The sequence below is a fragment of the Anopheles marshallii genome, chromosome 3 (assembly GCF_943734725.1).
Source record: "Anopheles marshallii chromosome 3, idAnoMarsDA_429_01, whole genome shotgun sequence".
Classification (NCBI taxonomy): Eukaryota; Metazoa; Arthropoda; class Insecta; order Diptera; family Culicidae; genus Anopheles; species Anopheles marshallii.
In genome coordinates, this window is record NC_071327.1 from 77,599,648 (window position 1) to 77,625,481 (window position 25,834).

Below are 25,834 nucleotides of genomic sequence, written 5' to 3' on the forward strand. Positions count from 1 at the left end.
GAAGCGGATGGAAACACTTGCTTGCTTCACTTGATAAGCGGCGACGGCCACAGGCGAACGTGTCGGGCGGAAGCCCGGAAGCTGGCCAGGGGAGTGTCGAACCGAAATGTGAAACACACTCGATAACGTGATAAATGTGGAATTATCTTACACGGAGAACAACACAAAACACTTGATAGCGAATACTTTTTGGGGACGGGAAAGGAGAAAATTTCAACCAAAAACAATAAAAAAAACACGAACGGATATGATCACTTTAGCTGTAGCTTGTTACACCGATCAATTCGATCGACTGGTCGTATGTGGCCGAGATTCTACAGCACCAACTACACTCGATTACATTTTTACCATACCGAAGCACTGGTGGTATCGTACATAAAACATTCCAGAACTAAACCGGACTTTAATTTCTAGAATACTGCTTTACGATCGGTCGACATCTTGAAATCGAACTAAGCGCACCGCAATAACTCCACACAGCCACAGTGCATACGTTTGAGCAAATAATTTCGATCAGCAATCAACGGCACAGAGACGAGAACGATCGATTCCTCCTCCCCGGATGCAGCGGAATTAGCTTCCGAGCGAGCGTGTACGGTGGAAGAACCAACAATGACGATGATGATGGCCGATGTAATGCCACCCCAGTGTATGCTCTGCAGCCAAGATGTCCGTGTTTTTGCTGTGCGCGATGCTGTTGTGCGACGCACAGTTAAAACCACTTTCCACACTGCTTAATGGCCAACGAAAAACGGTTTGCGAACGAATGTTTCCTAATTAGAATACGCCGAACAATTTACAGCAAACATTTTATGAACTTTTCAGAATATTTATGCACTTTGCTGCCTGCTGTTTGACAACAACCAGGTTCGGTGCTGAAGGATCTTGAGTTTACAACATGCGGCCCGGTACTTTCCAAATCACCGTTACGGATGGAGCCGTTGTAAAACAATGTACATAATTAAAATGGCAATATAAAGTACAAATCTTCCAGATGTACTTTATTCAACAATTTTAATATTTTTAAGATTGACTTGGAAAGGAGCAAATGTTGAAATTCGATTGCAAACAGAATTAAGTTGATTGTCGGCCCGTTTCCGAAGGGATCGAGAGGTTTTGTTTACATCTTACACAACCAAAACGTCACTTTTCTCCCTTCGTCCATGAACGCATTTTGAATAACCATGATGGTGCGCCACTTTGTTAAATAACATGTTTTACCGGTAAAAAGAAACTGTTCTCTATCGCTGATTTGCAAAGAAGCAGTCCCGAAATGGCTTTTGTGATACGGTTTGCCAAAGCCGTGAGAAACAACTGGAAGAAATCGACAGTCTTTGCTAGCGCCCTGGCATATGGTGTGTCGTATTCGAACGAGAAATATGAGTAAGTTCGAGTAAAGTATTGCATCAAGCTCCTATTCACTTGACGTGTTGTGTTTCAGAATCAAACAGCTAATGCGCTACTATTGCACGGAAGCAACACGGTACGGCGATGTGAAGATAGGCCTAAATCAACGACCGCCGAAAGTGTTGGTGATTCTCAATCCGGCCGCAAATCGTAAATCGTCCGAAGAGGATGTTAGTATAACAAACGAGTCCATGGTCCATGGGTTAGAAATGATGAACAATTGCTTTCCTTTGTAGTTTCACAGCTACTGCGAACCGATTCTGCATCTCGCTGGCTTCGAGGTGGACGTTGTTAAAACCGACTCCGAAGGACACGCCCGTCGCTATGTTGAGGAGCTAGCCAACCTTCCCGATGCTTTGATTGTAGGAGGCGGTGATGGAACCCTCTCGGAAGCGGTTTCCGGAATGAAACGTCGCCAGGACGGTGCTCAATGTCCGATAGGCGTACTACCGCTCGGTCGTACCAATACACTCGCCGTGAAACTGTTCTCGGCGGAGGGTGCCAAAAACTCCGACCTCGAAAATGTTCGTACCATGGCTAATGCGGCATATGCGGTCATTGCCGGAAAGAAGGAAAAGACAGATGTTATGCGGATCGAGGTATTACCAAGTGCGGCCGATGAAAGCCCTCCGGAGAAACCAGTTTATGCTGTTGGTGCGCTGCAATGGGGCGCTTTCCGTGACATTCTCGCGCTAAGGGATAAATATTGGTACACGGCTTCGTTACGCGATTACACCGCCTTCCTTTTCAATGCATTCGATGGTGCACACACGTGGAATTGCAAGGCGAGGATTGCTTACACGGAACCGTGCAGTGGATGCAGCAATTGCTACAAAGACATGGACGATCAATGGACGGTCGCAAAAAAGCAGGATCAACAACCACGCAGATGGTGGTCGGTATTTGTACCGCGTACCAAAACGGCTCCCAAGACGGATTACAGTAAAATAATTAACGAAAGATGCTCTGTTCGGCACGAACTAGAGGTGGATCCATCGGAACTTGTAATCAAAACGGGCAACGTAGCAGTGGAAGAAAAAGACAGTGAGAAGAATGAAACAACTACCAAACTGGAAGTGCTAGTGGGAGAGCAGGTGGATTCCAGCTTTAGCTTCATTGGCGGTAGTTGGGGACGAGTGAACAATCGAAAGTTCTTTGACTGTCCCTCCCAGGAAAACATCAGTGTGCGTACGGTGGAACTTTTGCCGGAACGCCTAAAGGTGGAAGAGAGCGACCCGGAGCTTTACTACTCTATCGACAACGAGGCTTACGAAGTGCGTCCCGTGCGGATAACTCTCGTACCGAAAGCAGTCGAAATATTTACCTTCTAGAAGCAATAAACACCGAGTCACAAATGGAGAGATGGTCGTGCTTAAGTGTTTAATGACAAAATGGCTTGTCGTTTATTCATAAATAAATTGTACCTTGATAATATCATTTCACACAGCATATTCTGCACCTGCCACACGTTCGTCTGTGATCCAGTTGATCAACCAAACGCTACCCTCCTGGTCGAACCAAAGAATTGAAATCAGTAACGCATTGAACAGTCCCAGGAGAATGCCACCGATCACGTCCAGAATGTGATGACGATAGAGAATCAGACGAGAAATGCATAGCGCCACAGTCCAGGCTAGCAGCGGAGGCCACAGCACAATCATCACTGGATCCAGTACGGTTAGAAACGTCGTGATGAACACACCGCGAGAAACATGACCCGATGGGAAGCTGAATTTATCCGGACCGAAGCAAAGCGGGTCATCGTTTATAGCTGGCCGGCGGCGGCGTGTTGCGGCCTTTATCACCGCCACCATTATGATGTCCGTCAGCAAGCCGATGAACAGGTTGACCTGCATCTGATACCATTCCGGCTTATCGATCATCCAGCAGAATGCCAACGATCCGGCCAGCCAAGCGATTCCATGGCACGAATACTCCAGCACCTTGCAGTGCGTGCGCAGGGAGCGCAGTGGCACAAAGTTCAGCATAAAGCTGACAAACTGTTTCGTCACAACGACGTCCCATTCGAGAAGCTTTTTCAATGCCGGTGGTATATTTCTACCTTCCTCGAGGCGCGTTTTTGAATCGACCTGCAAAAGAGAAAGTAATAGAAAAAAAACTCGTAGAGACAAGCACACCTCGAATCAATTTTCTTCACTTACACTTTCACCCATCTTGAGAGTTCTTTGGTGTGTGGTTGAAATTCTTTAAAAATAAATATCGTTCTGGCTGACAATGATGACGAATGTGACTCGATGACGTAGTTTTAGACCAACTGGCACGAATGCGATTTAGATGCGCAGGGATGCTGACCTGATTGTCGCTGAAGATTTGTGATGACTAACTACAGTAGCTGATTAGTTGCGTTTATCTGCTGTTCCTATCATCATTTATCAGCTGTACAAATTTTTCGTTTTCGAATTCTCTTTTGGATTGCTTCTGGGTAATGGAAGGTAAAATAAACACAGCTGACAGTGCACGAGTTTTGTTGTGACAGTTTGCCATCCCTTCAGAAACGACTAAGGATTGAGAATTGATATTTTTATAATTATTATCCACATTTAGAGAGTTGTGGGATATGTTCAATGAAAGCGGTTATTTTGTTACAAAATAAAAATCTTAACCTTTCTATTGACTACATTTTAAGATTATGGTTGCAAGTAATTAGCAACGCATCATGCAAATGAAGCTGTACTTGTTGATGTTTACAAACGAGGCCGGTTACAAAACGTCATCGTATTTACGTGTTTTCCACGCGGTTGTGTACCAGAAAACTATACGAAAACGTTTATTTTCAGCCTATTTCTCATCCTTGCGTCTATTTTTTTCATACAGTGTGAGCGTCTCTAGCGGCATATTAATCATTCATTGAGCAAAAAATTTACTGATCCTTTTTTCCACTTACTCATCCCAGGCTACCGACCGATCACGCAAGATCGGTGGCTTGAAGAGAAGCATCTCCGTACCGCGCAAGATCGACAAAATAGCGCGAGCATTGCACGAACACGGGTTTAAGGTGGTGTGGACATTTACTCCCGCAGACGAAGATCAACCACAAACTGTATAAGCAACAGCTGCTCGCAGGGAAAACAGTCAGTTTTTCATACGCATCCGGAACGATAGTATCTGCGGTTGCGACGGTGCTTAATCGTTTGCCGGCACAGTACCAAACGGTTTCCGTGCAGGAACGTAACAGATAGTGCAGTGAAGATTTCGCTGTTGCAGAAAACAAACACTTTGCTGAAAGCACGATAAGTGCGTTTAGATTGAATCTTTCGCTAGTTAAACGGTTCATCATTGGTGCCAGTAGCAGAATGGACGATTCCATTGATGAGGAGGTGATTTCGGGTGGCTCTACCGTTACCGTCGAGTTCAGGTGAGCGTGCGTCACAGATGAAATGTTTCGTCTGCTGCCGTCATCCAGCATCAACCCTACAGCAGTATTTCGAAAGCGAACCTATTCCTACGCCCGTTCATTTTCTTTTCGCTTCGTTTCCGCGCTATGACCGAGTTTGTTTCATTTTATGTGTTTTTTTTCTGTTTCCTCCCGCAAAACAGTGGTGGAGCGGAAACACTTTTCGGTGGTGTGAAGGAACACATCGTACCGTTGGATGGATCAAAAATAGGTAAGTGTGTCCCGGAAAGTGTGTGCGCGTGTTCTGCTACCTTTCGTAAGAGGGTTATTTGAAGGTGTTCTGTGTTAACGCATTATTTTTCTAATCCTGCGCTGACAGTATTGCTCGAGGAGATGCTCCGATGGTTGCGAGACAACCTGCTGACCGGTGATGCGAATTTGTTCCTCCAGGATAATAGCGTCCGGCCCGGCATCCTGGTCATGATCAACGATACCGACTGGGACCTGATGGTAAGCAATGCGAAGTGACCATTCAATCATGATTGTTTTGAATGGTAAAACTGTGTCTGTGTCTTATTCCGGTGTTGGTTTCCTTCCTTCTCCTCACACACAGGGTGAAACCGAATACATCCTTCAGCCTGGCGATCATATTCTCTTCATTTCCACCCTCCATGGCGGATAAACACCATGGTCGGAAAAGATACCTGTGATAAACTACTTCTACTTCTACTACTAATACTGCAGATGTTGCTGCTGCTAATACTACTACTATTGCTCGCTATAGGCACAGATTAGAGCGGCATTGTTAAGATTGGTTCTAGTGTTAAGAGTGAACTGGCTCTTTTCCTCTTTCCCCACTTACGATTCATGCGCAAACGATACCTCGTACGCGAAAAAACAAAGGAAAAACAATTAATCCACCCCAAAGAAAACGATGTAGCGTAAAACGGTGGTGCTGATAATAGAAAGACGCTCGTTTTTTTTTCTTTCTACCAAAAGTCAAGCTTCGAGAAGCTTCGTGAGTTGTGCCGTGTTTGATTTGCGAATCGAAAGAGTGGTTTGAATTTATTTGTTCAACCAACAGCGAAACTGCATGTGCGCTTGTGTACGAGGGTATGTTAGAGCTAATTGATGAAATGATGTAAGCATAAGAAGAAAAAAAAACCAAGCGGCAAGTAAGAGAATACAAAATTAACCCGTTTGATTTGTTTTGTCGGTTAAAGCTAAGCAGAACACTGTGCTTTCTTCTGCACGGTGCGTAGTGTGTCGGTTTCTCAAATTCGCATCGAGCCAGGGAGTTTTTATAAATCGTTTTTAATTTTGTTTATGATGATCGTACTGCAGAAGAAAGAGGAAGAGCATTAGGGGCATACGAGAAGAGTTAATGGAGAAATATATACCAATATAAGTTGATTACTTCATCCTTGTTTGTGTGATTTCCTTCACGGGGCCGTATAACTCGTCTATTAAGAGCGGAAGTTTCTGCGTAGGTTTGCAGACATTTGGACGTCGTTTCGAAGAATCGGTTCGGTTGCATCTGTTTTCCATAGATTATTTTCTGTGTAGCTCGTTAATAATGTGGAAGATACGAACGTTGTGTAGCGTTACATTGTTGAAATGTGATACCGTTCCCGCTGATGTTCGAAACGGGTGGAATAACATGAAAGTCCTTGAAGAGTTTACTGTTCGCAAAAAAAAGGAAACGGATGCGATCTTTAAAAAAAGTGGACCGGCAATTAGGAGGTCCACGTACGTCACAGCTATTCACCGTCCGTTTAGTGTCTCTCGAGGAAGTGTAACATTATCATTACGCGCCACTCTTAACACTCAACGCGCGCGTTCGTGTGTAAACGATTGGAAAAATTAGGTGCCGGATCGACAAAATCATCCGGAGCAACGGAACGGAATTTTAAAAATAACCCTCCTCGAAAAACATAACGATCGTATAGTACAATTTTTGGAGCTGGGTTGTATTGTGGAACAAGACGTCGCTTCGAGACGCCCTCCTGTCAACACGCGGTGAAGGTTCGGGGGTTCTCTCCTTAACCAGGGTAAGGCGTGCGTAAGGGAATGGTTAATTTTGGGGCACGATTTATTTGCCAAACAAAAGATACACGAATGTTGATGTTTTTGTTTTGGTTAGTTAACCCCCGCATGGGCCGGGGATCGTACGATCGTGTGACTGGCAGACAGTGTGGGTAGCAGAAAATAGTTTATAGTGGGCAAATGCTCAAAACGATCGTGCCGGGTTAGATGGTTTGACGGGCGTTAAATTTATTATTCGCAAAAATTAAAAAAAATGGGAGAAAACAGGAACGTGAACGCGAATCTTTCCTGCCAGCTGTCCTGGTCTAATTGGATGTGAAGCAAAGTCGTTTATGGTGTGTACGGATGATCTATTTTGGCCCCGGATGATTACCCACATTATGGGTGTAGTAGCGTTGGGCGTTAAGAGAAAAGGTGCAATGTGCAACAGAAATAGGTGAGTAAAATGATAGAACATCTTAATTTTGAATCGGTATACAAATGAAACCTTTGATCGATTTCAGGAAGAACATGAACATTTCACGCTTTCCGGAACATTAAAATGTCAGAAATAGAGCGAGAGAGATTTCCTTTATCGGTGAGACTACTTCCGCCAGCCGATCATCGACAACTGATTCGATCGTGAACTTCTCACCGCTAGACGTGTTCGCAAGCTCAGCTTTGATCTGGTGCCAAAACAAGGATCAAACATTACGCATCGATCGGGTTGACCCTTCCGTCACCCCGGTGATAGATTCCGCACCCCAAACAAGCACGGTACGCAACAACGTCTCGGCAGCGAACGAACGATCATAGGATGCCATTTCACCGTGTTACCTTTTTTCAAGTTCAATGAAATTACAACCCGCTTGGAACAGTTTTACAACGCGCGATGCGTTAAGATGCGGCTTAAGATAAACATGTACCGTTCGCCAAGCGGGTAGGTACGTGTGATGGTGGTACAAGTGATGAGCGGCAACGTCGTGGTGGGTTCGGTTCCACCAGCATCGCGCACTGTACATGGTGATATATTTTTAGAAACTTCAAATCACCTTTCTACCCCGTTGGCCAAAGTTTCCTCACGCTCCGCCTCCAAATCTTACGGGGCGGACTTACGCTCGATTTCACTAGCTAGGAAGCTGCACAAGCTACCCCAAAAACGCATTGGTGACCACCGCCGGACTAAGGGGCAACGGAATGAAGGGTTGAGGGACACGGTGACGGTTGCGCGATTTATTGCAGTACGATAAATTCGTAAAGACTCGGCACTAAAAATAGTACATAGTGCGCCGGTTTGGCATTGAGTTGGGGTGTAAGGTGCAGGTAGCGGATGGTGCCAAAGAACCCCCTTCTTGCGGAGAGTGGGTTTTCCCGTGCATCCAACCATTCGAGTGGCGATTGAGTGGTTGGTTTTTCGCAATGCACTTGCGAGAGAGCTGTGAGAGATGCTTGCTTTTCGTCAACTACAGATAAACGAAAGGCGCTTTTTGGGTTTATTTTCCAGCTTTTACTGTACGATCAACCGAGCATGTTGATAAATATATCATCAGGTGACATAATTTGTACAGTAAACAACATTTATCTTCGTACCGAATCGTTAAATATCGTGCTATAAGGGAGTGCAACAAAATGTACGCGTTAAGGCGCTTCCCAACGTTGATTACAGTCGTACCGAGGTTTGCTATTTAGTGAGCATTCTCAAGATGTTTGAAATGTTTGTGTCGTAAGGTACAGTTTCTTGTTACACATTCTTCATCCACGGCGTGCAATGGTGGCACACGCCAACAATTCCTTCCTTTTTGTATTTGTTTTGACGTACATACCAGCCGGCACAATGTACGCGTGTCTTCCCGGAAGTTGCAATCCCGACGGTCCTATTGACAGGTCATCAGGTTGGACTCGGTCGGAGCGGACGGGAGTGAATGTCGTGCACTGACCATGATCGGAGCTGACGGATGAGTGTTGCTAACGTGCTCCAACGCCAACCGAAAGTAGGGCAACCGTGTGCGGGAAGCGTATGATGAAACCATCGCCCTCAAACTTGCTCAAGGTTCGCATGCTTGCAGATTGACCGCAGCGAACTCATTCCACCAATGGGGGCTAGTGGTTCTTTCTAGTTTTGCCCACCCTCTTACACCCTGGAGTTAGTGTGTGTTCGGTGGGGGTGGAAAATCAACAAACGTGGTTCGCGGGCGTGTGAAAATTACCATCTATTAGTGCAGGCGCTAGTGCCCTTGAGCTGCCAAACCAGGGTGAAGCGATTGTTTGTTTCCTTTTCGGTGAAAATGATGATGGACCGAAGGACGGCGACCGCCATTCATCCTCCATTGCAAATGGGACGATGCGGATGAGTTGCACCGAGTTACGTGTGTGTTATATTGTGATTATTTTGTTAAAAAAATACGACTTTTATTGGAGCTATCGAACATAATAAATGCATTTAGAAAAAAACTTCAATCAATCTTCGACCTCTTTTTTCATTATAATCTTAGGAGGTCTTGGAAAGTTATTTCTAGGTTTACTTGGTTTTTTCTTTACACGTTTCGTTCCTAAGTTTTGGTCATGTCAGAAATCACGGTTATGAAAGCACCGGGCGCCTCCATGTCAAATTTCAGCAATAGTTAATTACATTTACATCGTCACAGACTTACACGGTTGTAACATTTTGCGTCTCGTAAAACCTTCTCTTTACGTCACCAAGCGAAGAGCAAACAGGATTTCCTCAATTTACAGTCGGTGATTTATGGTATCCATACGGTGACAGGTTTGTGGGTGGCTAACAATCCTCTTAAAAACACGACTGTGTCTTCCATTTCCTTAATGTTTCTAACAGGAACGATTTCCATGTTGTTTTTAAAAATATTACGATTTTCCCTTCGTAAAGAGTCGAACATGTTCGTGGTTGGAAAGACAAATTTTCTTCAAGCTCATCATCTTCAGTGTAACAGATCAATCGCTCAAACGGCAGACGGAACTGCTACTCCGGGAAAGTTCTCTGCGATCATCAGTCGTTTAAAATTACTTGGTTTTCTTTGCTTTTGCTTCACCTGTGGCACACTTTGCAACATTTTTTTTTCGCATAGATTTGTTGCTACATGTTTTATGTTTTCCGCAATTTCTCGCATCGCTTTCATGGTTTGTTCCATTACGATCGTGATCGTAACGTACAAAACTGGGTCCGGCGGGCGAACTTGATACTGTTTTTCACGCATGGTGTGTTTTGACAGTGAAACTGACCGCAACGGTTTAACATCAACTCGTAATGAACGATCGGTTTCAGATTGACAAACAAGCTGGGTGGAAAAATGGGGATGGAAAGTTCCCAGAAGAAAGAACAAAACCAACGCGAAAGGCAACCAGATGGTGATATTTTTAAATGGTGACGTTTGGTGGGTAGGGTGAAACACAGTGTACAAAGTCACAATTACGGAAGACCGACGGACGATCGGCCAAGACCGTGCGGGAGCGTTGACGTGCGTCTTGGCCAGCGATTGTCCTGAGAGAGAAAGCAAGCCGCAACTGTCACGCGGCATGATATACGGTCGGTCGGTCGGTCTAGCCGGAGGAAGTACACGGGAAGTGTTTGATGTGATCAGACGAAGAAGCGGTATTCGTTTCGGTCAAAGTATCCCAAAGGGAGCATTGCCGTGCAAGCGCCGGCCCAGGCTTGGTTGGACGTCATCACCGACCAGTTGGTCAATGATCTCGCTTTCCATCGGACGTTCCGTCGCGATCGTGTTTGGCGATCGTAAAAGGACAGCACACATGTGTTTGTCCGATGTCACGCGAACAGTTGCTCGAGGAGCGTGATGGGAAAATGATGAGCCGAGAGGAGCAGTGAGAGTTGATGATGGTAAATCCGTCGGATCAGATCAGCCAGACTAACAGACGACAGTCGCTGTGGCCGGGTTTGTTTTTCGAAGCTTACTTGGAAGAGGAGATTTACTAACAAATAGCTTCTTTTTTGTTTGTTGTTGGTTGTGAGTGAAGGGGCAATATTCAGAGCATATCTTCATATAGATCGACATATCACCATGGCTTTACAAATGACAATATAAACTATCATTTATATTAGTAAACTGATTGTTAGTTTTAAACTAATAGTGACTCGCTTTTGAGTATCTTTTTCAAATATTGCCTGTTGATAGTTAAAGAAGAAGAACAAAGAAAACTTAATGTGGCAAGCCAGTCCAGACTTAAGAGAACTAGTAGCGCCACAAAGAAGTAAAAGTGTTCCATGGTCAGTTACGATATGTAAAAAAACAAACGATTCATACAACAATTTTTGTTGAATATCACTAGTTGAAATTAAGGACCACGTAAATGAATATTAATTCGTTGATCAGCCCCAAGTAATAAATAAAATTTCCAGCTGATTGATCGTGATCACACCGAACGATGGAGATGCCTGGTCATTTGTATATTTATTATTATAGTAATTAAACGTACGTTGAATATTGGGGCTTTTTAATGACACCATATAACGAATACAATTTGAAATTTATGAATCTTGTGCATCATTATATTCGATATAAAAAAAATATTAAAATACATTGAAACATGCTAACAAATTGTGTCCTAAACACTGAACACCGTGCAGCGTTTGAATAAACGGTTGGCTTTTTCTTCAATGCAATGTTGTACGCAAACAATTTGATACGGGAAGCTCGGAATGGGGCAACGTGAATAACAATTTTATGGTACATTATGTTTAAAATTAATTAGTTTTTCCGTTATTCCAATGGTATTCGGTAAGCGTAAGAGTATCTAAGCGATAACATTGATTTCATATTGTTGAAAATAGCCTTTTGATAATTCCGTAAAGTTGGGCCCAATACCCATGCTATGTTGGGATTTCTCTCGCTTTCGATATTTTTTGTCCTCTTGCCTAAACTTTGCACACTGCCATATTGATAGAGTGAATAAAGTCTAATTGAGACACCTTTCTTTGGTGGAACGATAGCAAGTTACATTTTAAACCATACTCAAATTGCTTTAATTTAAATACAGAGTAGCGTATAACGTACCACTAAATTACTACCTCGAATTGACGCACGGGTAAGTTATTTTACCCACAACAAAATTGTTCTCCACACTACCCAAAGTAGTTTTCGCAGCTGTAATTGAATGTCAAAGTTTCTGCATCATGGGGTCGATTTTCGGGTTCACAGTGTCCTTTCACAAAAAAACCCACAATTGGAAAGCGGAAAAACCTTCTGTAACTGGTGTGTTGAACTGTAAGTAAACTGTTTCATTATTTCATTAGCCCCGTTTGGGGTTAGCTGAATTTGATGAACTTAACGTGTCGCGGTAAGCTTAAAATAAAAGTACCTTGATACATTCAAGTTGTAAATCGCATAAAATGGTGGTAATATTAATATAATTTTCTTCTGGTTTTTGTTGGTGAACAGGCCTACACAGTAAAGCGTATAATGGAACATCCACTTTATCCGCCAAGGTGAAAGTTTACTGGGAATGACGCAAACAGTACCTATAGGAACTTTCTATCGCCCGTACTGGCCACAGAAAATTGAAGAAAATCGACACCCAAAGTACAATGATTGATGCTCGACGGAGTCGGAGATTTCTGTTGTGCGGTGTAGCCACGGTTCTGTGTCGGCCGTGCGAGATCTCATCCTGGCCAGCGACGTCAACGGCCGGTCGGCAACGTAAAACTGTAAACGACAAACTTCGTGTCTCTATTAAACCGTCGTCGTTGTCGCTGTCGCTGTCATTGTACCGTAGTGATAGTAGTTTCCCGTCCGGACCGATTGTTGCTGGTGGTAATTAAAAGTTTTTAGTTTAAATTTTACAACACCGTCCGAAAATTGTTTCACTTTTCGCTAAATGGTTTGGACCACACACACACACACAAATACAGACAGACACACATACACAGCCAAGCAAATAGCAATAGGACCGGTTCCTTTGCATTACACCATCAATGAGAGAAAACAGGAGCCAAGTGCTGCGAAACATCGCGCCGTTTTGTGTAACGAAAAAGACGGACTTCATTTTCGGGTTGTGAATGCAATTGCCTGTGATGGTTGGTTTGTCTGGTTGGCTGTGCTGGCTTCGTGGACAAGTATCGGAACTGGTCATGCGACAATGTTGGGAAATTAATTAATTCCCTCCACCCCGTTCGAGATGCTGCCGTTTTCCTTTCTCCGCAGCATCCGGTAGCTGCAATTGCCAAAAATTCAAATTCCAAAACCCGAAACGGTTGTCATGGTAACACAACGTTTAGGCACTTTGAATTGAAGCCCGTTGCTTTTTTTTCGAGAGGTTGTTGTGTTCAACGCGTCCAAAAACAATTTTACGTTGGGCTCTTCCGTTCGGGTAAGTGGTTTAGCAAAGAAGAAGGAATGCCAAAGTTAAAGGAAGTTTGAGTTGAATCGAAAACCCAATGATAGCAGTTTTTTATTCGTTTGTCACAAAGTGAAATAAAGCTTAACGGAAATTAATGAAGTGTAAGTATGGATTGAAGCCGATGTAAATTCTTTTGCTGGCTATTTGCTGTTCTGGAAAGAGGATTGTGAGATTGCCATCAGTCCGAACGTCTGTTGAAGAAGTGTCTCACACACAAGATACCTCAAGCAATTTCGCTCTTTCGAAACTATTAGAACTCTTTAGAAGAGTGTGTTACTTGGGTAAGGCATCACTTATTCGGTCAGGAGAGCGATATCGTACTGGTGAACCATATTGATAGACGTTGGTATCGATCATGTCTTGACGTCCCAGCGCAGCTAACGATATTTTAACATACAATTATAAAATAATAATACAAAATATAGAAAATCAGGTGGAGTTCCTCAATTGCTTCTATTTCTTATACTCAGTAACATCATTTATTGAAAGTAATATTTCAAGAAAAAAATGATTATTTAAAGAATAATTGAGCCATAGATATTCTAGTAATGATGTATACACAACAACACCATAACTCACGAAGAACTTCAAGCGTTTGTATCAACACATTTTAAGCATGCAAAGCGCTTCACTGAGCAGCTATTCATCTTCACTTATAAACCTTACCTGGGGTGCTATTTACCCAGTTTAACAAAAAGAAGGCAGTGTGCCATTTCCACACCTTTTCGTAAGCCACCTGGCGTGGTAAACGAAAAGGCAACAAATTAAATACATTTCATAGTGCCGAAAATCGTTCCCAACATTCGGAATCGTCTAACTACATTCCCCGTACGATATGGGGTGACCCTTGTCAGTACGTTTTATTTTTAGACGAGACCGGTCCCCGAAACGGTTCCGTTTTGAAAAGATCATCTCCTTCTCAAAAGGCGAAGTTCAATTTCGGAAACATTTTCGAGTACAGTGTGTATGCGTATGGGGAGCATAGTTATTGTAACGGTCGACCGGTCAAATGCTGCAATCTGCTTCGTTAAGGAGGCGTTACAGCTACGGAATAGCAAGCGGAAACGGAATTAATACCATTATTTTATGTAAATTAGGCTGAAAGAATCTTCTTGTTAAGGTGTTGCTATTTTAAATTTCATTTTGCCTACCAAAAACCTTAAAGAATGGAGGCAAACATTCAACTGCATACTGGGCTGTTGTACTCGACGTAAACACACACAAACTTTAGGTCCGGTTTATGATTCCATCGTGCCTGGTCGTGCTGTTTATCATAGGCCTGTCTGTCACTTGATTCAATTCAATGCCTATTTAATAAACAATTTAATTGAACTCATTTCTAAAAGGTTTATATGATTCTTTCTGCTTTTTTTCTGTTGCTGTTTACCGTTTTTCCAGCCATTTAGAACGGCAACGGCTTTTAGTTGGAAAATTGGACCCGGCTGGCTCGGATGGGTGGTTGGGGATGGAAATTAAACATCCATTCGGTGTCTGCCCGGATCGGATGGTGCTCATGGGTTTTGATACCGAGACGGCCTCGTACCACGTGTATGTGGATTGTTGAGGAGAAGAAGGAAAAAGCGGAGGGCCACAGACACGAGTGAGGCAAAAATCATCCTTGTGCCTGGGGCACACTGTACACGTGCTTGCCATACGTACGCGCAGACGGGTATGGATGTGCACGAGGCAACACCCGGCAAGTGTACGATCGGGACAAGGCGCAAAACTAATAATGATAATACGGCCCAGAAACGCGCCACTTGACGCGGCTGGCAAACCGATACAAACCCAGTGCGATGGACAAGAGGTCGCTCGGGATGAACATGAGACGTGGGATGGGATTGGAAGAACCGAGAGGGGAGAATAAAACACAAAAAACCTTATGCTGCAGATCGAATGTTTGATTTGGCGCACGGTTTGGTTTCTGAAATGCGTCAGAATTTCGTGTCAATGGACGAATGATGCAGGTTGTTTTTTTGGGAGTACATATTTTTTTGCTGTATAATACACTCTATTTCAGGTTTTTTTTTTACTTGTGGTGATTTTGGGAGAAAAAGTGTAAGGTGAAACCCCATGTATTTCGCAGGGGTCGTTTCGATTCTGGACCATAACACCACGAATACAGTGATGGGTTTGTTGGGTATGAATAGTTTTACGACATAATGAGGCTAATGGTTGCACCAGTCGAAACAAAAAAGGGGAAAAAGTTTGTTTTTATGCTGTAACGTACCTTGATTACTTTTGCTCCGAATGCGGGACGAACGCGTTTTTGTTTATTCTGCAATTTATTTTCCTTCCAAACAGCTTCCAATTTTTTCAACATCAAAACTACCATGGAGTGTTGTAAAACATGTTAATAAATCCTGTTCTATAACATTTTTTTCTGTTTTATGGCTCAGAAAACCATGGTAGCTCCACATCCAGAAGGCGCATTGATTCAAAATTCTCGAAAAATACCCTCCAAGCTTGATCTCAAATTTCGGCAAATACGGTCGGTAATTAAATAACAATTTAGATGATTAATTTATACACTTGAATCTTCCCCTAGGATCATACACAGCAGGGAAAAATGCCATAAAAACAGGCTCCATTTATGAGTGGTTTTTTTCCACATCCCCATGCATGGAGAGTCATTGAACTAGAAGTTATTTTCGACAAACTAGACAAGGTAAACAAAACCGCGGCATCCCGACATCAGCTCCACGATGCACCGAACGGTCATTAGGCGTGCGTCTCGTGCGTCCATGTATTTTTCGGGACATTTTTTGTTGTTGTTTGAATCACTTCCAAAAAATCGGCAACCCTATTGCAGGTGCACATTTGCCCAGCTAACGATGTGTGGCATGGCCCGATAGTTTGTGGATTTAACACCGTCAGATTTTAAAAATTCGACTATACTCAACGATGGGCTAATATGTTGGTGGACGTGGACGTGAATGAAGCAAATAGTGATGAGAATTTCATGATGATTGAAGTGTTGGATGGATAAAATGCATGTATATAAAAAGAGGTAACTATTAAATGCCAAAAACGCTTTAAATCACTAAATTCTCACAAAATTGCTTACGTATTTTTGTCTCTAATGCAGAGTTACCTAATGCATGCGGCAAAATTGGAACCAATAAATGGATGCATTTCAAGATGAGCTGGAATTTGTTGGGGTAGATCTCGAATCCTTTTCGATTCTATTCTATTCGAAGTTTTCTCAGTTCTTTTGCACAGCATAACGTGTGTCTAGAAAGCTTTCACAAGTATCACCAAAGGAAGCAAAAGTATGTGACAATTTGTTGATCACGATCACGAAAGTTCGTGAAACTGTCAATGGGATAATCGAAACGGTCCTAGAGTACCCTTAGCTGAATGGAATTGCATCCCAGAAATTGAACCGTGTGACATCAGGCAACCCCCACGGTGATGCATCGGACTCGATTTATTACTTCCCACATCGTCACCTTCTCGCCTAGCCGCCCCGTCATGCTGATTAGCCCTTTCGTATTAATTTTAATCAGCTGTCAATAACTTTTCCACCCGTCAGACCCCGGAATATGCTCCATTTGAACCCGGTGCGGGACCAGTTATTGGCTATCGAATCGAAAGATTAATAATTTTTTCCGATGAAAAATTGCTTGCAACGGGGCGCGTATGTACCGCATTTTGCCCCATCCACCAGGTAAGGGATGAGTACTGGCAAAACAGAATTACAGATAAGCACACTTCCTCATCGCGTTACGGTTCCCTGTCCGTTCCGTTCACCCCGCCCGGATTTCATTTCATTTCGTTTCCAATTTCCACCGCTGGGCGCTGGGAAATCAGATTCTCACCCTGGCATGGCCACGGCCGGTTTCGGAGGGTGGCGAGACAACACGCCAGAGCAGCCAAGCAAGATTTGCTCAAAATTAAATGGAATGAAGTCAGATTTCCCCGAGGATTGCGATTTAGATAATTAGTACCTTGGCAGTTCGACTCGTACCACCCGGCATAAAGTGTGCGAAGCTTTATCAGGATTAAAACGATTCCTCCCCTACCCATATCCTGCCCTCACGTGGGCACCCACCCCTTGTTCCGTTTTGTTTGCCATCCCCGAAGTGCGAGCACAATCTGCGCCGGTATGCAGATTTAATCGAATTTTATTCACCATCTCTGTTCGGGAACAGTCAAACTTTCGCTGCAGCTCCGCTGCGTTAGTTTGCACAAAATGGAGAAATATGAGTTTCGTTGGGGCGATCGGTTGTGCATCCTTTTGGCAAAATGGATGGATTGGAAACGTTGCAAGCGGTGGCACATAGCAGCAGCCAATGCTGGAAAATGTCATTTATCAACAAGTTCGTCTGCTCTGGTCTGTCACAGTACCTTTAGGGATGGTTGCTGCGAGTCTCGAGCCACACTCGGTTCAAAGCATAAGCTGTCGAGGGCAGCAGCCATTTGCAGCTGTGGCCATGCTGTGTAGGCTGGTAGGAATGGGCGCAACGCGTAGAAAAAAGAAACTCCGTTATTTTCACCTGTCGGAATGAGTTTTGTTGCTACGGGGTTGTTCTCGCCGTAGAAGAATATTGTGCTGAAAACGTGCTGAGAAATTCTTGCAGATTCACACTAAACAGTGTCACTTATTTATTTTCAGGCCACAATTTTTAGATAGGTTCTTTGGACAATGAACTGATTAAATAAGTTGTTGCATTTTTTTTAAACTTGCCATACTTCTCCTGTAGTAACAATCAATATTGTTTGCAATTTATTTTTAAACAATTTTACTTAACTATTCATAAAAAATTTAAAGTTCACATTTCAAGCGATTCTTTCCATTCCATTAGCAACTAGATCATCCTACTGGTTTGTTTTCTGGCTTCCGCGTGAGAATCCTATCCTTAGCAGCCGACACCTGGCGCTGGTGTGACTTGAACCGAAGAACCGAACGTGTCCACAGCCCGAATCCGTAAGATACAGATGAAGAAAGCACAACTTTTCACTCGCGTCTCGTGTGTGCCTTTTCGTTTGCTGTATTCTTCACCATTTTGTACGGCCATTTTTCCACCCCCGGTGTTTCGTTTTTCGTGAGACACCGGTGCTTTATTTAAAACTTGCTCTTACTTGTCGAGGTACCACGCCGATGTGCCATAAACAAGCTGCGAGTTAAACTTTGACTTACGCGACGCTAAGGAGATGTGCCGTCGACGGCGATGGCGTCGACTAGGCTGGTTGGGGATGGGGACATCACCCAGCTTCAGGAACGCGAGAGGCAACGTTAGTGTATGTGCTTCCGTGTCTACTTTAGTAGCTCGGGGAAAGGAAAAAAAGCTCGCTTCACTTCGCCACCTTTTCGGGTAAGAGAGGCCGGCCCTATTCTTGAGGTGATGCCGGTTTGAGGTTATGAAAGCAAACATAACCAATTAATGAAGCCGTGAAACGTGATATGATTGCAATCTCACCACTTCCTTGGTTACCGGTTTGCCGAAAACGGACCGTTGCAAGCTTCGGTGACTGTGCTCGAGTAGGGAGCCGCACTAGCACCACCAGGCCCACACGTGGGCGTACCGGTGTTTCTGCGGTGGTTGGGACCGTGACGAGAGGGGCAGGGGCAACACAAAGTGCAGGTACGAAACGAGTAGGTGCCTCACGTTATTTTCAACGTACACGTCACGTGACTGTTAGCTTATTTCATCCGCAAGGTTGCCGTTTGCTGTCGTCGTTTGCCCTTCTCCAGCCGTTGGAAGCCAGGCGAGCGAAACATTTCCGGCAACAATAAAAACCACCCCGAAGACGGTGGTGATACGCTCAGGTGCAGCAGGCGCCGATGCTGTGAAGGAAGACGTGCGAGCGAAGGGTTTTGTGTGAGAGGAGTCCGAGTGAACATTTCTCACCAGCGATGGAGCAGGCACGATGAGGTGAGGAATTTTTGAACTTGTTTGTTGTTAAGTAATGTTCGATCGACATCCACAACCCACTTGCTGTTTGTTGCTGCAGTGTTTTCAGCACAACTTACGGAAACCACATGTCGGGTAGCGAACGGGGTTGATTTACCCGCGGGCGAGATGGTTTGTAATTGGGTGGTGTAAGTGGTGAATTGTCGATGATTGAAACAGAAGGTTATTGCTGTTTTCGCAGAGTTTTTCAAAGGATTGGCGAAGGAGATTACTATGAAACACTGGTTTAAACATTATGCTAGTGCGATAAAAGATCTTTGTTGCCATTTTCCTGGTGATCTTGTTTAATATTTATTCTATTATTGTCTGGGACTGGTTTTTTTAAATGTATAATTTAATCCGTTGCAAAGTTCCCCTTTAATTCAGTAATATCAATCAGTGGATTTTTAAATGCGTATTGCATGGTTTAGGGCAAATTCGCTGTTGTTGTAGCAATTGTAAGAAATATTATGTTTCATTGATTTAAAATATACTTTCAACTAAATCTTTAGCAGATATTTCATATCTGTTGTTGTACCGCCTTGAGGTAGTATTGACTAGTGCTATTAACACTAAGGGTCTTCTGCCTTCAGTTGATCTTTCAACGATTGCATCGAACGTGAGACCGTTCCTTTCAAGCCAGGACGTCGTCGGCACACGCCGCTTAAATACTGCTGACTTGTCGCGAGAACCATTTCCCACCCGTGATCCTTCTTGTTCCTCTTTCGCCTCTCACTCACTCTCCACCAGCCGTATTAGTAATCCATGCTCGGAGTACTGCGGGTTGCAAATCGGACGGTAAAACGTCGGGCCGTTTACTGTTCGTTCGAAATGACGACGTTGGCGAGATTTTTCGATTGTTATGCCGCTACGTGCCCGGAATGTTCACCCGTTTCGCAAACACGCTCACACACCCCGGCAAGTTTAGGGTCAACTTCCGCCATAGGACGGCCAAGGGAAAGCATGCGGTACGTATGCACAACACAATAACCGTGCGGAGTAAAAATGGCCGCATTCGTCCCCGAGGAGCACAGATGATCGTGAAAGAAAAAAAAAAGAACCAAGCGCCGCAGCGGGCAAAGTTTTTGCCTGAGCGGTTTATTTATATGCGTCTTCGGCTGCAGCGCAAAAGTCAAAAGTTTCGATTTATTGTTTTGATTGTTTTGGGCTATCGGGCGAAAAGTTGGTACTGTGGTTGGGTCGCACTGATCGGCCCTGCACTGTCCTCAGGTGTACCGTTTGATGGTGGGTGTTTTTTTATGTTATCCAAACACCCTGTTAAATGTTCCTGCGTACATGCGGCTGGGGTACACTAGGGTTTGAAGGGATCGTTTGGACCGATTCCTTTCAACAGTGGCAAACGTGGCACATTGCAGTGCTGCCGAGGCCTCCAAACACGTTTGATCGACAGTCAGTATGGTTTTTTAGGTGGTGGTGGAACCATCACTTACCGTATCATCACATCACAGGCTGTTATCGTCTTTTCTTTAATCACCCTTAAATTTGTTTTCGTATTTAACTCAGTCGTTCGTACTAACAGTCTAACTGCGTTTAATTGATTTTCCTTTTGATAAACAAACACTTGAATAAGTTTCCTTACTGCTCCTAAGTATTGATGTTAAATAATACGAAATCATTATTTAAAAAAGTGAAAAATGCTCTAAAAAACCCTCAAAACATAGCATTGCGGAAAGAAATATATGTGCCATACAAAAACTAGAAATCAGCCTTCCGAAACAATACTACTCATCATCGGTTGTGCTGTTATGGTGCTCATGTTAGTATTAGACAAATATTTCAAAAGCGGAATAAACAAAAATACAAAAAAAAACAAACATATTCATTGCACTAGCGTAGTGCTGTTAGGATTGAAAAAATTGACACTCAATGAATAATATGACAGCACCTTCGTTGCCTCGTTGGAACGGAGGGTTAAAGGACAGGAACGTAAAAAAAAGAAGGTAGTGGGAAAGTGAAACGAGTGTCATGATGAAAAAACAATCCTTATGTCATGGTTGCAGCATTAGTTCGAATGGAAAATATATTTTGAACCATTTCTTGATGTGCTTTCGTGGTGTCTCTATCACGCCTTTTCACATCGAGGGAAGGTTATCAAAACGATAGAAGGTTAATTTTGGGAGCCCATTGCTATATGGTGACACCGACGTGGCTGCTCTGCAGGATAGGATATGGCCAGGAGCGGAACGAAGCCGAACGAGCGGTGGTGGCTATCATCGAATTGGAAAATAAATTGCTGAAATCTAACAATAACAAACCGGTTGTCTGCCCTGCCCTGTTGTTTGCATGTCGTACGACTCCCCTTATCAGTATGCATCGGCAGACGGGGCCGCAGCAGGGATGATTGGATGATTTTATTTCATTTTATTCCAAACTACACTCCACTATCACACCAGTGCTCGTATCGGAGGGGCAAAAGCTTCCACCAGCAGTATCTCCCGGATGATGGAAATGTTGCACGCGTAGAAGAAGCATGTTTGCCATGTTTTGCGGTACGAGAAAGCCATGTTGTACTGAGCTGCATACTGTCCATGGCCAAACGTAAAAGAAAAACCAAGTCTCCAAACATTCGATTGCGTTTGAGGGTGGTTAGGAACGATCGAAAAGAAGGAACACATTACCTAAGAAAGAAGTACTATAAACATGGTTTCGGAATGCTTTTTTGGCTGCCAAACGGTAGACAGAGAAGCTCGACATCCACGCAAAACCCATGCTTCTCCTTTTTTCTCGATCGAAACGGTACTACAAAAACAATTCGTTGTTCCCTCCTTCCCCTTGAGGTTATTCACCCTGGATGGCCTGGATGCACTTTGTTCGGTAGACCGGGTTGATCCGAACCCCGTTCCAGAACCTACCACGCAAGGCGGGGGTTAAATCGAGTGGAATAAAATATAAAATTTATTAAGTGATTTGATTGAAGAACAATAGGAATAATGCCATTAGCAGCAGCACCGTGCGCCGAACAATAGCATGCCAAAGCGCCAGAGGGTGAAATAATATGGAAAATGGAAAATGATAATAGCAAACTGGCTGTGACTACAATGGACATGTCAAACACGTGTGTCCCTATATGTGTTTTCACTGTAGCGATTATTTATCACGTCAATAGAGCGCTCTCCCGACTGTCTGCAGTGTACGCGTGTGGTGTTATTTGCCGAAACGTTTTGTGCTATTTATTTTTCACTATTCACATTTTTGCTGGCAATAAGTTCTAATTTATTTATTTTGATTCGAGTGCATTAATTGTTTTCTATCTATTTACTCAACAATGTATTGTTTATTCTTGTTTCTGCTTTCTTTTCTTTTAAGGCACATTTTCGATGTTATTATATTTGGTTATGGTGTTTTTTCGTATCTGTTTACTTACTGTATGTTTTCTGTTTTTGTTTTTCGGGTATGTATTTTCCATATTTTATTTGTCGTTTCGTTTTTTTTTGTTTATTATTTGGTCAATTTGTTCACAACTTTTAATCTATTCCATTGTTTTTTACACATTTTTTTTAATACACGCTTTTATTAAAATAACTGTAGGATGAGCATTATTTACTCTTAATTTGTGAAAATAAAGTATGAAATATACATCAACTGCCATTGCCGAAAAAAAAACCAGCCACCTTCCAGCATTGTTTTACCGAAAGTTCGACGTGACCTGGACCCATCAGTTGCACCAGTTCTATGACCGGAGACATCGGGCTGACGGCGCTGCGTGATGTTTTTGTTTGGTTGGTTGGATTTTCTTCTTGGAGTTCTTCTTTTTCATGGGTGAAGCCCTGAGTGTCTAGGAAAAATTCGATCCAATACCGGTGCTCTTTGCACACGGCGCACTCCGTCTGGTTGCTGAATCGACGCCAATCGGTAAACGAACGAGCGTAACACATCCGTTTTACCATTGCCGAAACCCGTCATTGATGTCCAAAGCATTCGAAATGAGGCAATGGGAATCGAGGGCATCACTTTGCCAGTGTTCTGGAGTGGGCTATGGGGTTTGTTCTTGCGCTCACCTTAAAAAAAGAACATAAAAATCTGGCATGGAGTGTTTTTCAATATGTATGTGAGCGGATCTGTGCGTGGGAACGGGGGATGGCCGGGAGCTTGTCTCGGTTAGACATTTTGTGTGAACGAACCACCCCACTACCCACTTGCCACCCCCATGCCCTGTGCAATTAATGTTCGGCGTGGGTCCGTTGTCAGCTTCCAATAAACAAACAAGCTTCTTGCCACCCTTTTGCACACAATTGGCGATGAATTATGGAGCTGATGCGCAGCGTTTCACAAACCTTCCCGGAACCGGATTGAAGGGTGCGTCAGGGTGCATATCTAGAATAATATTTTCCACCAATCGTGAGCTGGTCGGGAAAAACTGGCGCAATCAAGCCACAACACACACGCACACGCGAGGTGACTGGAGCCCATTTTTTATAGGTTTGTGTAGGTGCTTCTGCTCGCGTACAATGTTTTGAGTACTTAATTTAATATGCAATGTGCAGTTTAAAGTGGACCTTTATGAGTGGGTTGCATTTATGCATATGCAGTTATTGCGCTTAATGCTGCAATATCAATATCGCTGAAGGACTTCACTTGAGGAAATAAAATCTATGATGTTTAAGTTGTAGTATTTTTAAATCTATTCCCGAATTGATAATTGACTTACGCAAACAAAAATCATTACTAATTTCAACGCTATGATTTTCTAGGAAAAATTTAGAACGTTTTGCGGATGGTTTGCAGCTTCATTAAAGCAACACATCACAGCCGGCCCGCAATCAAGCGATCGTGCTCACCACACTGCGTCCACTTTGCTTCGCAACCGGGTTAAACTCATTCGCTTGATTAACACTATTGTTGCTGCACCGGGTGCGAGGTCTTTGGCCCCAGGCCCTGGCCAGTTGCAGCACGACAATTCCGGTTGATTTTGCTGGCAATGCCAGCACGGACGCGGTGAAACTGTCGCATTTCCAGAATGGTCACCTAAATTGATCATAATCATCAATGCAATTGAAGGGTTCTCAGTGAAGGTAAAACCCCGGGAGGTGGGTTTTTGATATGCGACCAATGTTGGTTGGTTGATTAAGGTTGACCGGTTCGAGTTAGCCCGCCGTATGAAAATGAGACGATGAAATGGCATTATTTTAGTTGCATCATATCGATGTGATGTTTATCCGCAGCACAACGTTATTCGCGTTTATGAAGCGTCGTGTGGCTTATTATTCGTTGTTAACAGTGTGAGCGTCCCACGCTGGGTTCGCATCACCCATCGCACTCGCACGCATTGCCACTTTAATTGACACCACCATAACCTCAATTTGTTTGTCAAATTAAAACATTAGCCACGTTTTTAGCCGACCTCACTTGGAGCCCTCACTACCGGGTTGCGAGTTTGTGGTGGTTCGAGGCTTGCGGTTCGCCTGTGTACGTTCGTCTTGATTTCTCACGAGGGTTTTCTTTGCGACTACGCAAGAGGGGATCAGTGGTTATGCGGGTGCGGGAAAGATTGCCATTTCAATTGGATTGTGGTGCCGTGACCAGGATTCGGGCGTGTAGTTCTAACCGAACGGAACAAACACAGGCACGATTTGCATCCTTCCAGCATTTCGATTCAGCTGCGTCCATCTCGCACTGCACTGCATGACGGCAAACCACAGCACCGTCCCTACCGAACCCGGCCCAGTGGGCGGGCGGGCACTAAGAAATAGGACTCGAAACAAACTCGACAAAGAACGGACCGTGTGATGAAGATAGGACTGTACTATGTATGTCTGCCCCGTACCAAGCGCGATGGTATATTTTGCACTTAGTTTGCATTTCTCTAAAACGGATGCCGCATCCTGACCCGCCCATACCAGCCGCACCGAACCCGAGGGTGGCTTTCCCACGCGATGCCGTGCTAATTAATTTTAGTAGATTACATTCGACCGCATTTAGCGCAGTGGCAATGGTGGCGATGGTACCCAACAAAACCCGGCACTAAATATGTGCCCAGGCACATTCTTCACCCTCTCATGGTCGATTGTTTGGCGAGAGGTTTAAAGCAGCGTGGAACATAAGCGGGAGGCATTAAACGCTGAACTCGCCTAGGATGCTGAGGATCTTGCGTCTGTGTGTGAACCGTGTGTGGGGAGTGGCTGGGTGGTGAATATTGCCCAACATCTCGCAGTACTTTCGTATCATGGAGCAACGGTCTGGACGGATCTCAAGAACTCCCATGACAATGGAATCTATCTTCAACACACACACACAAACACTGGTATAGTTATTTAAGTATGTATGTGGGGAATGGATTTGTAGCTGGACACAAGTTAGGATCATTTTTTGTTCTTAGTTAAATGTTCAAGGAAAAAATAATTTTCTGTAGCAATGCGTAACGTATGTTATTAAGGCTTTTAAGTATTAATTTGCTTATCGATGCTTAAATAAATTAACGAACGTCTTACAGTTGAGCATCATCACCAGCCAATTAAGAAACCAACCTCTTCTGGTGGATTCTTTCGTCTCAATGTGGGTTGAAAGGATATTACTGGACTAGGTTGTTTGGTATCATTCTCATGACATATGTACCGTAGCCTAACGAATTCATTTGAATTGGATTAAAGCTCATTTGACATTAGATAAAAGCTCGTACTTTCTTTACTTTGTGAGAATTTTTGCCGAAAGTAATAGGCGTCAAACAGTTAAAATGGACGTATTTATTATTATTTTTGTTTTCAATGTTGATCTCCAACCAATTCATAGCCAAAAACAAAAAAACTCGCGAAGAAGTTAACGA

At 43.7% G+C, this 25,834-nt stretch overlaps 3 protein-coding genes across 3 annotated transcripts; 2 read left to right on the forward strand and 1 right to left on the reverse strand.

Moving 5' to 3' along the window:
• Window positions 1-1,273: 1,273 nt before the first annotated feature.
• LOC128713540 (acylglycerol kinase, mitochondrial) lies at window positions 1,274-2,738 on the forward strand. The gene is made up of 3 exons (XM_053808400.1): window positions 1,274-1,383; window positions 1,442-1,577; window positions 1,644-2,738. The coding sequence occupies exons 1-3, from the start codon at window positions 1,274-1,276 to the stop codon at window positions 2,736-2,738; spliced, it is 1,341 nt and encodes a 446-aa protein (XP_053664375.1).
• A 108-nt stretch (window positions 2,739-2,846) lies between these two features.
• Window positions 2,847-3,581, reverse strand: LOC128714667 (polyisoprenoid diphosphate/phosphate phosphohydrolase PLPP6). Its single transcript, XM_053809542.1, has 2 exons — window positions 3,570-3,581; window positions 2,847-3,497 (listed from the first exon to the last, which is right to left on the reverse strand). The coding sequence occupies exons 1-2, from the start codon at window positions 3,579-3,581 to the stop codon at window positions 2,847-2,849; spliced, it is 663 nt and encodes a 220-aa protein (XP_053665517.1).
• Window positions 3,582-4,721: 1,140 nt separating this feature from the next.
• On the forward strand, window positions 4,722-5,444 carry LOC128713446 (ubiquitin-related modifier 1 homolog). Its single transcript, XM_053808306.1, has 4 exons — window positions 4,722-4,783; window positions 4,966-5,033; window positions 5,142-5,272; window positions 5,376-5,444. Exons 1-4 carry the CDS (start codon window positions 4,722-4,724, stop codon window positions 5,442-5,444), a joined length of 330 nt encoding a protein of 109 aa, XP_053664281.1.
• Window positions 5,445-25,834: the final 20,390 nt, after the last annotated feature.

What these genes read in the sequence shown, in the direction of transcription:
- LOC128713540 (XM_053808400.1), top strand. Translation starts at nt 1,274, where the DNA reads ATGGCTTTTGTGATACGGTTTGCCAAAGCCGTGAGAAACAACTGGAAG. An exon ending in TATTCGAACGAGAAATATGA is followed by an intron (nt 1,384 to 1,441) that starts GTAAGTTCGAGT and finishes GTTGTGTTTCAG; the next exon opens with AATCAAACAGCTAATGCGCT. An exon ending in GTAAATCGTCCGAAGAGGAT is followed by an intron (nt 1,578 to 1,643) that starts GTTAGTATAACA and finishes TTTCCTTTGTAG; the next exon opens with TTTCACAGCTACTGCGAACC.
- LOC128713446 (XM_053808306.1), top strand. Translation starts at nt 4,722, where the DNA reads ATGGACGATTCCATTGATGAGGAGGTGATTTCGGGTGGCTCTACCGTT. An exon ending in GTTGGATGGATCAAAAATAG is followed by an intron (nt 5,034 to 5,141) that starts GTAAGTGTGTCC and finishes CTGCGCTGACAG; the next exon opens with TATTGCTCGAGGAGATGCTC. An exon ending in ATACCGACTGGGACCTGATG is followed by an intron (nt 5,273 to 5,375) that starts GTAAGCAATGCG and finishes CCTCACACACAG; the next exon opens with GGTGAAACCGAATACATCCT.